A 13,343-nucleotide genomic window follows, 5' to 3' on the forward strand; every position below is an offset into this window, starting at 1 on the left:
ACAAGTTTTTTTTTTTTCAGAAAAAACAAGAAGTCAATGTAGTTGGCTGTGGTGTTGCGCTGGCAGACACCTTGTAGTGTAGTTTGGTAGTACACTAGCCTAACTAAACAATGCAGTGGCCTACACTATGGGGGGTAGCTTCCTGTGGAGGAGGGGCAGCTACACTAGTGGGCATAAAGATTAAGGACAGTAAAGGCAAGTGCAGGTTTACTGTCTGCTTAAGAAATGTTTCAAAAAGCAATGACTGAGATGCAAGGCAGTAACAGTCCAAAGATTATCTCTTCAAGTTGACTCAGGCTGTAATGCAAGGCAGTAACAGCTAGGTGCAGAACTTGGGTTTCACAGGGCTGGTAGCACGCTGTGGCTCTATCTCAGGCTCTATTTCTTACTCAGGCTGAAATGCTTGGCAGTAACAGCCAGGTATAAGCTCTCTGTGTTACACAGGGCTGTCGGCACACAGTGTTTAATGTTAAAGGGAGCAGCAATTCTGACAGCTTTACTAGATAGCATTGAACACGTGGTATTCAAATGCTGGACTGAGGTTCTTACATTTCCTACAGAATAAACTCAACTGGAATTGTTAGCAACAATAGCAGGCTCTTGATACTAAGGCTTAAGTGTTAGCTATTAATAACTGGAGGCCGTCTAATATTACTTAAGGTAAAATTAGTAAACCAATTCTCACCACAGTGCACTTGTTTGTAAGTACACCTGGACGTTTACTCCTGTGGTGGACTAAAAAAATTTTTTCAACCTTTGCGGTTTTGGCCAAATTATGAATTTAATATTGCACAATTATGAATATTTGCCAACAGTACTCGGCCTCACACGGGGGCACCATTATGTTGGGTCTGAGCTCTATTAGTAACTGGAAATCATTAGTACTCGGCCTCACACGGGCGGCACCATTATGTTAACAGTACTCTACCTCATGAGCTGGACACCAAATGTGTTAGATTTCGGTTGTTTATCAATTTATTAGCTATCATAAATTAAGGAAATATTAATATTAAAAATATTAATATTAAATAATATCTTTAAAATGAATTAAAGTTCACGGGGCACCAGCCTAAACTAATAGGCAAAATAGCCAATATGGTTTTAGTCTCAATTTATTACCATTAATCTGGAACTCTGATTAACCATTAGCTTACTAACTATAACCAAATTACCAAATCAATAGTAAGTTACAGTTGAAGGATTGGAATTCTACCGAGTAGAGGTTGGCAATATTCACGCTTGTGCAACATTAAAGACACCAGTGGTTATACTTAAAAGGCATTTATTTACAATGGAGCAGAGTAAAGTACAATGTCTAATCTAGCATATACAGGTGTGTGTGTGTGTGTGTGTGTGTGTGTGTGTGTGTGTGTGTGTGTGTGTGTGTGTGTCTGTGGGGACACAGACAAAGGCAAGATGGCCGACTCAAAGTGGTCACTGTGACCACATGACCTGAACAAAGAAGACTACAAAGATGGCGGTAAACAAAGAAACTACTAAAATGGCCGCTGAGACCACCTAGTGTGTGTGAGAGGGGAGGTGTGAGTTTCTTTGTTAGCCTAGCTCATGTAATCTAAAGGTACCAGGTTAGAGGGGGAAGGTTAGCTTCATGCAGGTTCTAGGACTGAGACGTACTGCTATGTGTGTGAACATACGAGTACTCGATTAACTGTATGACTGACCACAACCTAAGCAAACATTACAACAACAAGACATCAATCAACAAGTACATTAACAAGTTAAGGCTTCTGCTGATTAGCTATGCTGTGCTGTGCTATGCTGTGCTGGGAGAGGTTAGGCCCAGTCCGTTAACGTTACCCGATCCTTGGAACAAGCAAAAAGGTCCTTTCCAGTGGTTTGTAAAATCCAGTGAGTTTGGGGGGTTTCCTGGTGGAATAAAGTCCTGTCTGGCTGTGTTGCTTGCTGGTATCTCCTTTGTTCTCCTCACAGAGTTAGCTGTTCCATGCTAACTCTGCTACGACTCCTGTTGCTTGGAAAATCAGCTGGCCTTGTGTTGTAGCCGCTGATTCTGAAGAGGATTTGGTTCACTCACAGTTAATCCGAAGCAGGTCGCTGTTGTGGAGGAGAAGAGTGTTTGCAGGCTGCTGGTTGCAGGCCGGCGAGAGAGCTAGTTTCTCAGGTAGCAGAGCTGACCTGGGCTGGGGCCTTGTTGCCCTTTGAAGAACCGAGAGGAGAGGGCTGGAGCTGCTCTCCAGAGCAAGCCAAGAAGGGAAGAGAGAGAGAAGGGGTCTAGAAGACTGGTTTTGTTTGTGACACCTTAGGGGGTCACATGTCACACGCTGGCCCACACTGGCTGGCCAGTGGGGTCCATGGGGGGGAAGGGTCATCCCCAGGTGTGAACCGTGAGGAACTGTGGGGTGTGAATTCCTTTGTCCAGTGGAGCAAAGAAACATTTGGTCTATAGAATGACTGAGTCCCAACATGTGTCTTGTGTATCTAGTCAAATAATTTCTCTGGTTGTTAAAACTGTCCATCTGTGATCACAAATCAGAACACTGCTGGGTTGAGGTGCTGGGAAAATTCAGGCGTTTTTGTATCTCTCAGCTAGAGGACACTAAAACAAATATTTACTTGCTTTTGGAGCAGTGGAGAGAGAAACGAAGAGAAAGAGGCATGTGGTTGAAAAACCATGGGGCTGAGACAGAAGCTGCTGGACTGAAAACCAAACAGAATCACCTCCCCTGGCCTCTTCACAACCCAGAGACCAGAGTCACACAGCCAGGATGCTCATTGGTAGTGTGATGTGCTGAATAGGACCTTATTAAAATGCAAGTGAGCCCACTGTGAAACACAGTGAGGCCCAGCCAAAAGGACCAATAACCCACACTCTCACCCCCTCATACAAACTATACTTTGAATATTTTAATAAAATAATTTCTGGTTGACCGGATTGTGACTTTTGCAAACTTTGTTTTAGAAAGTTCTAATCAGATTTGATCTAAACTTAACATTAGGCTGGCACATGTGGAAAAGGTAGAGCGGGACACCACGAGCCACCTAGCTCTTTGCATAACATGACCAGAAATTTGACATAACACAGATGAAATTTGAGGGACTACTCAACAGTAGTGCAGTTTTGCATAAAAATAAACTTTGTGTTGGTGAAGACAGTGAAGAACCAAAGAGAAGAATTTTGCTTCTAGACTTCACCATCTACACCTTGTTGAGTTCTAATAAGAAGAAAAAGGCAAAGAGCTTTTTATATGGCCAGATTAATCTTTGATCACATTTACCGAAGTCTATAGTAGTAGTACTGAGTAGTCAAACAACTGAACTGCAAAGTTGGTGATGGTAGTTATATCAGAATCAGAAAAACTTTAATGATCCCTGCAGAGAAATTGTTTTGTTACAATTGCTGAATGAGTAAGTAAAGTAAAAACTACTATTAAACTACAATAAAGCAGTGATAATAATAAATACACAGTAAGCGAAGAGAAAAATATGCAAGTGCAAATGCGCATAAAGTAAAAACTAATGTGTGTGTGAGGTACAAACACAGAGAGGACATATTTTATTATATGAAATTTGTGAGCTGCTTCCTTCTCATTTAAATATTTTATTACTGCTATGCTAAAAATAACTTGTAAGTCTAGTGTCAACGAGGAGTAATTTTCAATACAAGTCTAAAACTGGATTAAACTGAAATCCCATCATTAATGCTGTCATATCCTGTGGCTGTCACAGGACAGGAAGTTCATCCTCCTTTTTTGTCAAAACCTATTAGTCTAGAAGAACTTCAAAACTAGATTAGTTTCGTGTGACACTCACACACTTTTGTATTGTTATACATGAGTCAGAATTATGAATAGGAAAATCTCTCACATAGTATATGAAATCTATTATTTGTCCATTTTACAAAAGAAGAAGAGAGGGTTACATTCAAGGTCCATTACAGCAAGTTACGTTTGTTATCTAGTTTTAAGGATTTTAAAGTAGCTCAAACTATTCACTCCTTCTCCCATAAGAGCAAAGACACTGGTGTTGTGTTTTTTATGAACAGGTTGAATAGTTTGTTCATAATTGACATGTCATAGTAAGAAAACTACAGGCGTCAGTAACTGCTGCAGTCTGTTAAGATTAACCAGATCCAGCGCTCTGTAATGTCCTCTAAGGCAAGTCAAAATGTCTTTAGGCAGATTTATGAGTCTGTAAGGTAATGACATATCAACAGCAAAAGCATCAAACATATAGGTACTCACTGATGTGCACATGAGTGAATTGTAGAGAACTGCATCTGAGTAATATGTGAAATTGATGCAGTGATTCCAGCAACACTGAAGGATACAAGAAACCTAATAATGTTCATATTTATTCTTCTATTCATGCTGTGGAATTGCACATTTAGCACCAACTTCTGAACCCTTGTTTTAAAGACAAGTAGGGAGTGTCTAAGAGAGACTGGCAGGAGTGAAATTACACAGCCAGGAAATCAGCAGTTTCATTTATGCTTCAGTGCACAGTAATCAAAGCCCAGGCTATACAGAACACAACGAAAACAAGTGATTTTACTCCTCTCTCTTTCATGTTTTTTATCATATCTTTTGTGACTGTTTGTAAACCGACTCATTAGAAAATATTGCAACCTCACCAGTTGTCACTGACAATGCCAGCTCACGCACAAGTAAGCCACTTTTTAATCTAAGGCATATAGTCAAAATCTAGTGATGGGTGTAGGAAAAGTTCATGCTGTTGTTTCAGTGTAGAACGGCATTGTCAAGGATCTTCTGTACAGTCTGACTAAAATGATATTGGTCCTATGCTTTGTTATTACATTCAGCACAGCAGTAATGGTGGGTTGTCTTTACCAGGACAATTCTGAATTGCATAAATGTAAAAACAAGTCTGGAGGCATTTTCACAGAATTATCTGTAGCCAAGGTACCAAGATGGACCCTGGTACCTGTTGAGAGTGCTGCTCCTTCATAAGGCTGATGATAAATGTTCATGGTACATGAGGCTTTTTACAGTCAGTTGGTTCTGAGGCAAGGAGTGCCAACCTCACCATTCATTAGTCACCATATCAGCTCGATAGAAGTTTGCAATTATCAGAAGAGGAACATCCCTGTGTACAATATAAGCTTCAGTGTAGAGGAAGGTGTGCATGTGTGCGTGTCTGAAAGAGTAGAAAAGGATATTTTATGATAGAAACTTTCCCATCTAAATTTAGTGTTTATTTTAAACAAAAAAATCAGAACCAAAATTGTTTCCATCCAATATTAGAATTTGGGCGCATCAGGGTGCCATTAAACCAAGGTTGTGCATCACAATGATGCAACATGTAGGAAACACACTATTTATGTTTCATGTCTGTTTCACGTATTAATTTGAGAAGGGTTAAGTCTCCTCAATGCTCCACACAGATATGATTATTCTTATCTGTTCAGCGCAGCTGAAGCTTCAATGAACATTGAAGTTGACGATTCATTCAGTCATGTCACTAAAACTTCATCCTCACTGCATTTTGTCACATTTGTTTTATTGACAAATCAACTTTTCCAACTCAAACGAGTGTAAACTCCTTATATCTTAAGAAAGGACCAGAGCTAAGATTCAAACCCAGGAAAGATATTTTGTTGCTGGGTAACATCTGTGCTACACATTTGCTTTAATATCCACAAATTATTGTGCTGCTGTAATTCTTCCATTTATGTTTATGCAGTACATACTGATCCTCAAATAAATGTTGAAACACCATCTATGGTTAAATTTCCTTGAACATTTACTAGAGATGTTAAAAAATATATTATTTCGTCAGACATGTTGGGAGGAAAAGCAAAACAATTAGCAGTCACTCACTTCATCTGCTTCACAATGGTGCTCTTTCCCGACTCTCCAGCACCTGCAGAGAGAACAAAAACAGGCAGAGGTTAAAAATACGCTCCTGTTAGCTGAGAAATGTAAACATGCAGCCAGCGTGGCTGCCTCACATCTGGACCCTTGTCTTACTCCCTTCCTTTTTACCTTGCAGCCTTGGCAATAGCTCTGCAACAGATCTCATCTCTCAATTTCATTCTGGACCAGTCTACTGATCTCTCTCACTGCATATCTGCAGGGATTCTGCCTCTTTAGCTCGAGCCAGTTCTATCTGTAGTCTGAATTCAAATGGTAATAAAGCGATGTCTTAATTTCCCAGTGGAAACATCCCAGACACTCTCAACCTCTGAAGGAACAAAAACCACCTGTCATCTTATTCCCCTCTTTTTATTTCAAGACAAGTCACTTTATGATGGTTAGCATTTTAATGGAAATGTCTCGCACTGACAGGATATGGGCTTTTCTTATCCAGTGCTATGTTTATTCTAACTGCCTGAGGCGACCAGAAAGAGCTCATCTGCCACAAGGAATCTAACACTACACACACACAGAGACACACACACCCAGGGGTGCCCGTCAGTGCACTCTCCATTCGAACTCGCCCAGGGTGAAGCCTTTCTGGGATGACCCTTAAAATACACTACTACACAGCATGCTGCACGCACATGCACAGTGTAGCCCCTGGGTAGGAATAGGCCAAGATAGTTTCCACAGACAGCTGTCAGCTCCTACTCCTCCATGGTGTATGAGCTCAGACTGGCTAATCGAGCAGAACTTGAAATAAAGACTGTTTTAACAGACATCCAACAGATTTTGACAGCCTGAAGGTGTCATTAGGTGTGTATAAAGGCTGAATATATGGTCAAAAATATAATAAAACCAGTGTGCCTGGACACCAGGGTGAAAATGAAAATGGGACAATCTAAGATACAGGTTGATTCAGTGGAAATGGGCAGTGTGCTCAATATTAATGTAGTAATTATGATAGAATGTAGATAGAATACTTGAATTAATCATATGTGCCACACAAGCATTATTCTACTTGAGCTGGTTTTCACTACTATATTGGCTCAAAGCCAAAATGCCATCAAAACAGTCTTCTCTTAAACCTCCACACTCTGAGTCTGTATAATTATTTTAACTACCTCTTATGTTTAAGAACTATTAAGTAAATCAATAATTTATCATCAGGGCCAAGGTAGCAAGCCATGCCCCCCCCCCCCCCCCCCCCCTCCCCACACACACACACACACACACACACACACACCTGAAAGTAGTAAACATGCCCTTTGGAGTTTGTCCACTGAACCTGAAGCTGCTAACAGTTAGAAAAGAGCGGTGAGGTTTGGCACATACCTTGGTGCTATTGCTGCTTTGATTAACAAATAGGTAGCGGGTCTTTTTACTGTACAATACAAATATACTTTAGCTCCTGACAGACTCTGTGTACTCTCAGCTTTCAAGGATGTGCATGTGGAATCTGCCTGTAACAATTTTCCTGCAAAAGCAGACTGTTCCTCTTTACACAACAGTGAATTCAATGTGACCAAACAAAATTAACTCAACTCACAGTAACTTGGAGGTTAAACTTGGGTTTTATGTACACCTCAATGTGAACAATGTACTGCTGCTGCAGTTATCCTGAGTATTAGCGCTTCAGCAACAACAATGTACATACACATAGGAAGTCCTGCACTGCGCTATTTCACTTTAATATTTCATACTTGCCAGCTGGCAATAAAAGGCTGCCAACAACTGTACAAGCACATCTACTTTAATAAAGATGTTTGCAGAATCCCTACAGGACTGGACGTTCTTTGTTTCTGTTAACAAAACCTTAACTGAATGAAACACACACAGACATTTAGTATGACAGCTGGGACTGCTGAGGGATCATAGAGGATTCTTTTGTCATGGTCACTGATGTAATACAAGTGACAATCAGTCTCAAGATTGGGGCAATAAGCATATGTTGCTGGTGGTTCTGTGGGGAAAAGCTGTGGCAGGAACTCCGGGCCTAATGACAGTCAGACTGATACCACTGATCCTGTCGCTATTACACAACATACTTTGTCTGATCTGTGATCTAATACTGCATTATCGGCATATCTCCCTTTGGACCATGGAGGCTCAGGACTGCAGCTGCAGGAACAGACACACACACTGACCATTTTCACATGCCCTATTGATACTAGTATTTTCCAAAGATTGTTTGGAAAAAATTTTGTATGACTCAGCACTGAACAAGCAGAGCTTCCCTCTACAGTAAATTCTAACTGTTGGCCTTGGTGACTGAATAGACTATAGTCACCATCAGATCTCACACAATCCCTAAGTAGAACAAACCAATCGACAGACTTAGCTTCTTTGCTTTGTTTTTATGTGTTTCTGAAGAATAAACTGAAGATATAGTAAAAGACACGCTACTGCATTTAACTAAACTATTTGACAAACACACTGTGACTGCTTGTACAGAGCAGGAGATGACAAAAAGCTGCGTTTGCAGGAAAATAAATACTGTCCACTGCCTAGCAACTGGGCAACATGTTAGACAGTTGTGGTCATCTTTGACTCATGGTTGAAAATTAGGAGAAAAAATGGGCAGAGGTGGAAAAGAGAGGCCAATTCTGTCTCTAAGTCTGTATGTCGCTCACAATTACCTTACTCTCACGTAAAACATGTAGAAAAAGAACGAAATGAGGAAGAATCTCAGTGTGTGTGCATGCTTACATATCATCTTTCTGCATGCTTGTTGTGGGAGAAGGGAGTATTAGCATGAAGATATGTGGCACTAGGGAAAAGCAGCAGGGAATTTGTAAATCTCCCAGCAAGACTCAGGAAATTGCCTGATTACCGATGGGTTACAATGTGACTGGCAGACAGCAAGGGAGATGGGTGCCAGGGGGAACCAGTGCAAGGATTAACTGGGGTCCAGCTGCAGCAGGACAGAGTCGGGCGCCTGACCCATGATGGATAGACTGTATTCACAGGTGGTGAGTGTCATTATCAGTGACACAATCAGGTCAGTTGACAGTTACATTGAGTGAGTTAAGGTCTCCTTTTTTGGTTGCATTCCCTCTGCATATTTCAACAGCACATACAAACGGAAACATGAACAGCTTTAATCAAGTCCTAGATGGCCACAGACTAAAGCAAACCTCCGCTAATTGCAAAAAAGGAAAGAATACAGTGGTCCCTTTGGGTTCAGGTAGGATATCAAAAACAAAGTGTATTGTTGCCCTGGTGTACCTGTCGGTTTCATTAATTTAATTGTTAGAGAGCTCATAAAGGAAATTACTCTTGTTGTATTTATAGACAACATAGGACCCATTGATTCTGTGTTCGGTACTTCATTTGGACTCATATGAGTACGCCTGTAATTGGGTATCTATCCTTCTTTGGGGATGAGCAGATTAGATGCTTAGGGGCACTTGGGCATGGAAAACAATTATCATTATTATGCCAAGGGAATCTGTCTGTTCCCACTGTGCAAACAGGTGGTTTTAGGGTCGGGTACAATTATCTGGTATTGGTGTGAAGCTACAAGCTGAGAAAACTATAAATCCAGCAGTAAACCACATGTGTGAACATTACAGCCATGGACAACAGCTTGTCTTTCAATGCCACATTGCTTGCTGAACTCTAGCTTGCTAACACAGACAAATGACCTGCTTGAGTCTTCTACATTGTATCAGCAGTCTTTGAGCTACCTGAAACTGAATTTGTCTTGGTAGGTAAGTGTGATAAAATGGCACACTGCACTACCTGTCATTGCCCAAAGTGGAGGAATTTCTGAGGTGGCCCAGTTTTTTCTCTGTGCTTTATCAGACATAGATGACCTTGATGAGTGGTCTTTAGGTGTAATATGGTCTAGACTGGGCAGTAGCTACCAGCACTACGAAGCTTTCTTGTCAATCTTGGGATCACAAAATTGAAACAAAACCCAACAGAAGATCTGCTGATGGCTGGTTCAACAAGCCTGGAGATCAGGACCATCAATTTCAATAAGCACTAATTTTCTTTTTAACTGTGAAAACATAAGTCCTAATAAGGAATTTCAGTTTTCTTTTACAGAAATAGTATCTGAGAGAAGAACTGACAGAGATTTATCTACTCTCACATTTGACCAATGATGAAACTCAATGAGAGGAAGAAGTGTGCCAGCCAGCTTGTCTGTGAGAATTCCTGGCATGCTCGCTCCGTCTCTAGAGTTTGGTTATTCAGTGAAGCATGATGAAAATGACAAGTCCAGACATAAAAGGAAGAAAGTATAAAGGCTACTTCCCACTGCTCTGTGTCAAGACTGAGGATCAACAGCTTAAAACAATCATCATATTTCTTCATCTCCTTGCAGTGGCCACATATTGCATCAGCACCTTGCAACCACATCTTCATCAAATTTAAAATGTAACCGATTCAAATGCCGACCTCCAATGGCATTAAGGTTTTCACTGTGTGTGTGAATAAATGTGCATGTGTTTAGAGCAAGTGTGACCCATCCTGGTGGGACTGGGAGCAGGGCACAAAGGCGGCAGTGTGGGCCCCTGCTAGCTGAGAACACAGGCCTGCTGTTGATGTTTAGGCAAGATCCATTCCAATCAGCGCTACAGCTCACACAAGTTACTCACACTGCTCCGCCTCCTTTCAGTCAGTGTGACAACTGCCTTCGCCACCCACAGCAAATCGCTTTAGGGCCACTAGTGAGAGAAAATGCTTGACGGGACATGACTGAAGAAGTTAAATTTCACTGCTGATGAGAGAACATTTGTTGAACTGTGAAATGAGTTCAGACAATAAGCACTTAGAACCAAACAATATTGACAGGCCTCTCTGTGCTGATGAGCCTGACTAACTCAGTTTCACAGCATTAGCCCAATGATTATGTTATGAAAGGAGACCTCTGGAGGAAATTCATCGACAGTGATCTCAGAGGAAACTTTGAGGATGCTTTTAGGCAATATAACAATATCAAAGCCTGTACCTGACTGGAATTTTCATTAATGGGGAAGAAGTATTGAGAAAGACAAAATACATTTTGGTGTGAATTACAAAAACACACTTAAAGGTTAAATGTAAATATAATTGAAATAAGCATGTCCCATTTAGGCTTTTTCTCCCTTCCTAGCTGACACCAAAAGCTCAGTAACAGCTTAGCCTAATGAGAGTCACAATGGCCTTAAACTGAGTGTGGGCATAATAACCCAAAGACCAGTACAAGACAATATAATCCATTTTAACATTTTAAAGTCTCACAAAGGCATTTTTTCTCGCAAAGCTATTGTCCTGCATTGCAGTAACTGCCTACTGTAGGTGGTCATGATATTGTGTACACATTCTGTAGGAGTGGGCTGTTTGATACTACTCCCTCTGTATGTTCATGAACTCTTCTTTTAAAACAGGCTTTTACAAGCTGCTCACAATATCCAACATAGACTGCTTTTGAGTAATTACTGTGGTGCTGCGTTGCAATTGTGGTAGCCATTTGTATTGAACTCTTAGGCATGCAGACGATTTATTGAAAAATTAATAAAGCACTGGCTGTGATGTGTGAAAAATGAATGTAACATGCTTTAATGAGACAGTTATTCAAGTGATTCTTACGCTGCCCCTGAGAAAGCTACAAAGAGAAAGTTGAATGAAACATTGCAAAGAGCACAAGAATATTTTTTTTAATGCTCAGCCGTCTACTAAATCTATAATGGGATGGCCTCCTGGTCCTTCCTGTCCCCACTTTAGAGCAGATCTGTTAAATAAATCAATGTCTGACGCCTTGGTTACCCATGAATATCAAGTATGCACAGGCTAACTCTGAAGACAGTAGAGGCAAACACTGCATGTCATGAGGTTTCAAATCAATATCCACTTAGAGAAACTGAGACTTAATGCCATTTAGTCAACTTTAATGTGATTTTTCCTGCTTCCTTAGAGTGCTGGTAAATATTGGTTGCAGTGCACGCAAAGCTCGTCCCAATGTTAGACATCGCTTCTCACCCACTTGAGACTTCTCACAGTCTCTTTTCTCACCCTCAGCAGCTTGAGACTCAAGTATAACACAATGAATTCTCACAACCTCTCCGCTAATATAGAGGGGATAAGTGATGAGGCAGCTTGTGTCAATGCAAAGATGAGTAACTAAAGTGATAACGGAAGCCATGGGAATTGAGGGGAAACAAAAGGTAGAGAAGATGGGGACAGGGTTAGAGGGGAAAAAAACAACAATCAATGTGCTGAGCTGGCAACTCTAGCTGCAGCAGGATCCAGTGAGACAAGACAGCCTCACTATGCTGAACTTTCTGGCACACTATCTCTTACGCAACAAAATGGCCTTTATCACTTCTCCATCTCCCCATGGCTTAACTCTCTCTTTATTCTAAAATTTAAGTAATTTCGGCTTTCATCATTTCTCAAAGTCTTCCTCCAACTGCCTTTGGCCGCCTACACACCAACCGTGAGTGGCCCGATGCCGCCTGTTCTTCTCAGCTACATGTTGAGAAATGTGCCAATCCAGACTCAAGACCAGAGGCCCTCTTGAGAGACACATGTGCCACTTCCTATTCTCACATCCAATCAAGGAGGAAATGGAAGCAGCTTGCATGAACATGTGTACACTTGTGAATGCAAAAACATGTGCACACACATACACACAGATATATCTGTCTGTTTGAAAGACAGGGATGGAGAGATTCAGTCTCCTCCAACAGATGGTAACCATGCCTCGGGCAAAGAGCAAGTCTGGACAGCACAGTCACAACTGCTGCCAAAGCAGAGAGGGATAAGAGGCGAGAAGACCAAGTCTGCTTCCTCTATGTATATTGAGTGAATGTGAGGGTAGACTGACGAAGGTGGCAGGAAAAAAAAAAACTATTTATGCAAATTACTTTGACTAGTTACTGGTACAGCAACAATCAATAATCCATTAATCATTAAAAGTGTCTGAAAGGACCAGTTTGGTTGAACTAAGACCTCCAACATGTTAAGCTGCAACATGTTTAACGGTTTTACTGTAAACTCTCACTGGCTCTGATCATGGTTATAATTTATTAATCATTAACTTCACCGATTCTGGAATCATAAAAGGGAAAGGAAAACTTATATGTATTGCATTTAATTGTAGGACCATAAACATACAGAAAAGGAAACAGTGGAGCTTGAAGCATGTGGTAGTTGTGTGACTCCTGCAGAGTTTATTAGTCACAAGAGAACCTCATGGACAATATAACTCTCGAGCAATTAAGGTTATAAAGATTAACTGATGTATATGAGAAAACAAAGACAGGATGTGGACCAATTAAAAAGACATTCAAAAAAACAAACAAACAAAAGAAAAAGACAGACATGTTCAAACTAAATTTTGTGAAAAATTTGTTAAAAATCAACACAATTTTCAAGTAGGTACTCTATGTGAACTGCAGTGTATATCTATCATGTATTTGTATCAAATTAAAGGCCATTGATTTATTGAACAGTCATAGGGGTCAGACACAAATGCCTATTGGCAGTACACCATCT

The 13,343-nt window shown here is 40.8% G+C and overlaps 1 protein-coding gene across 1 annotated transcript in view; it reads right to left on the reverse strand.

Annotated features, from left to right (window-relative positions):
* Positions 1–13,343, reverse strand: part of LOC130180996 (guanine nucleotide-binding protein G(i) subunit alpha-2-like) — a 59,894-nt gene that overhangs the window by 14,903 nt on the left and 31,648 nt on the right. The window contains exon 2 of the mRNA XM_056394717.1: positions 5,817–5,859. Within this exon, the coding sequence (XP_056250692.1) occupies positions 5,817–5,859 (43 nt within the window). The remainder of the gene's footprint in view (positions 1–5,816; positions 5,860–13,343) is intronic.

Source organism: Seriola aureovittata, chromosome 2 (assembly GCF_021018895.1).
Source record: "Seriola aureovittata isolate HTS-2021-v1 ecotype China chromosome 2, ASM2101889v1, whole genome shotgun sequence".
Classification (NCBI taxonomy): Eukaryota; Metazoa; Chordata; class Actinopteri; order Carangiformes; family Carangidae; genus Seriola; species Seriola aureovittata.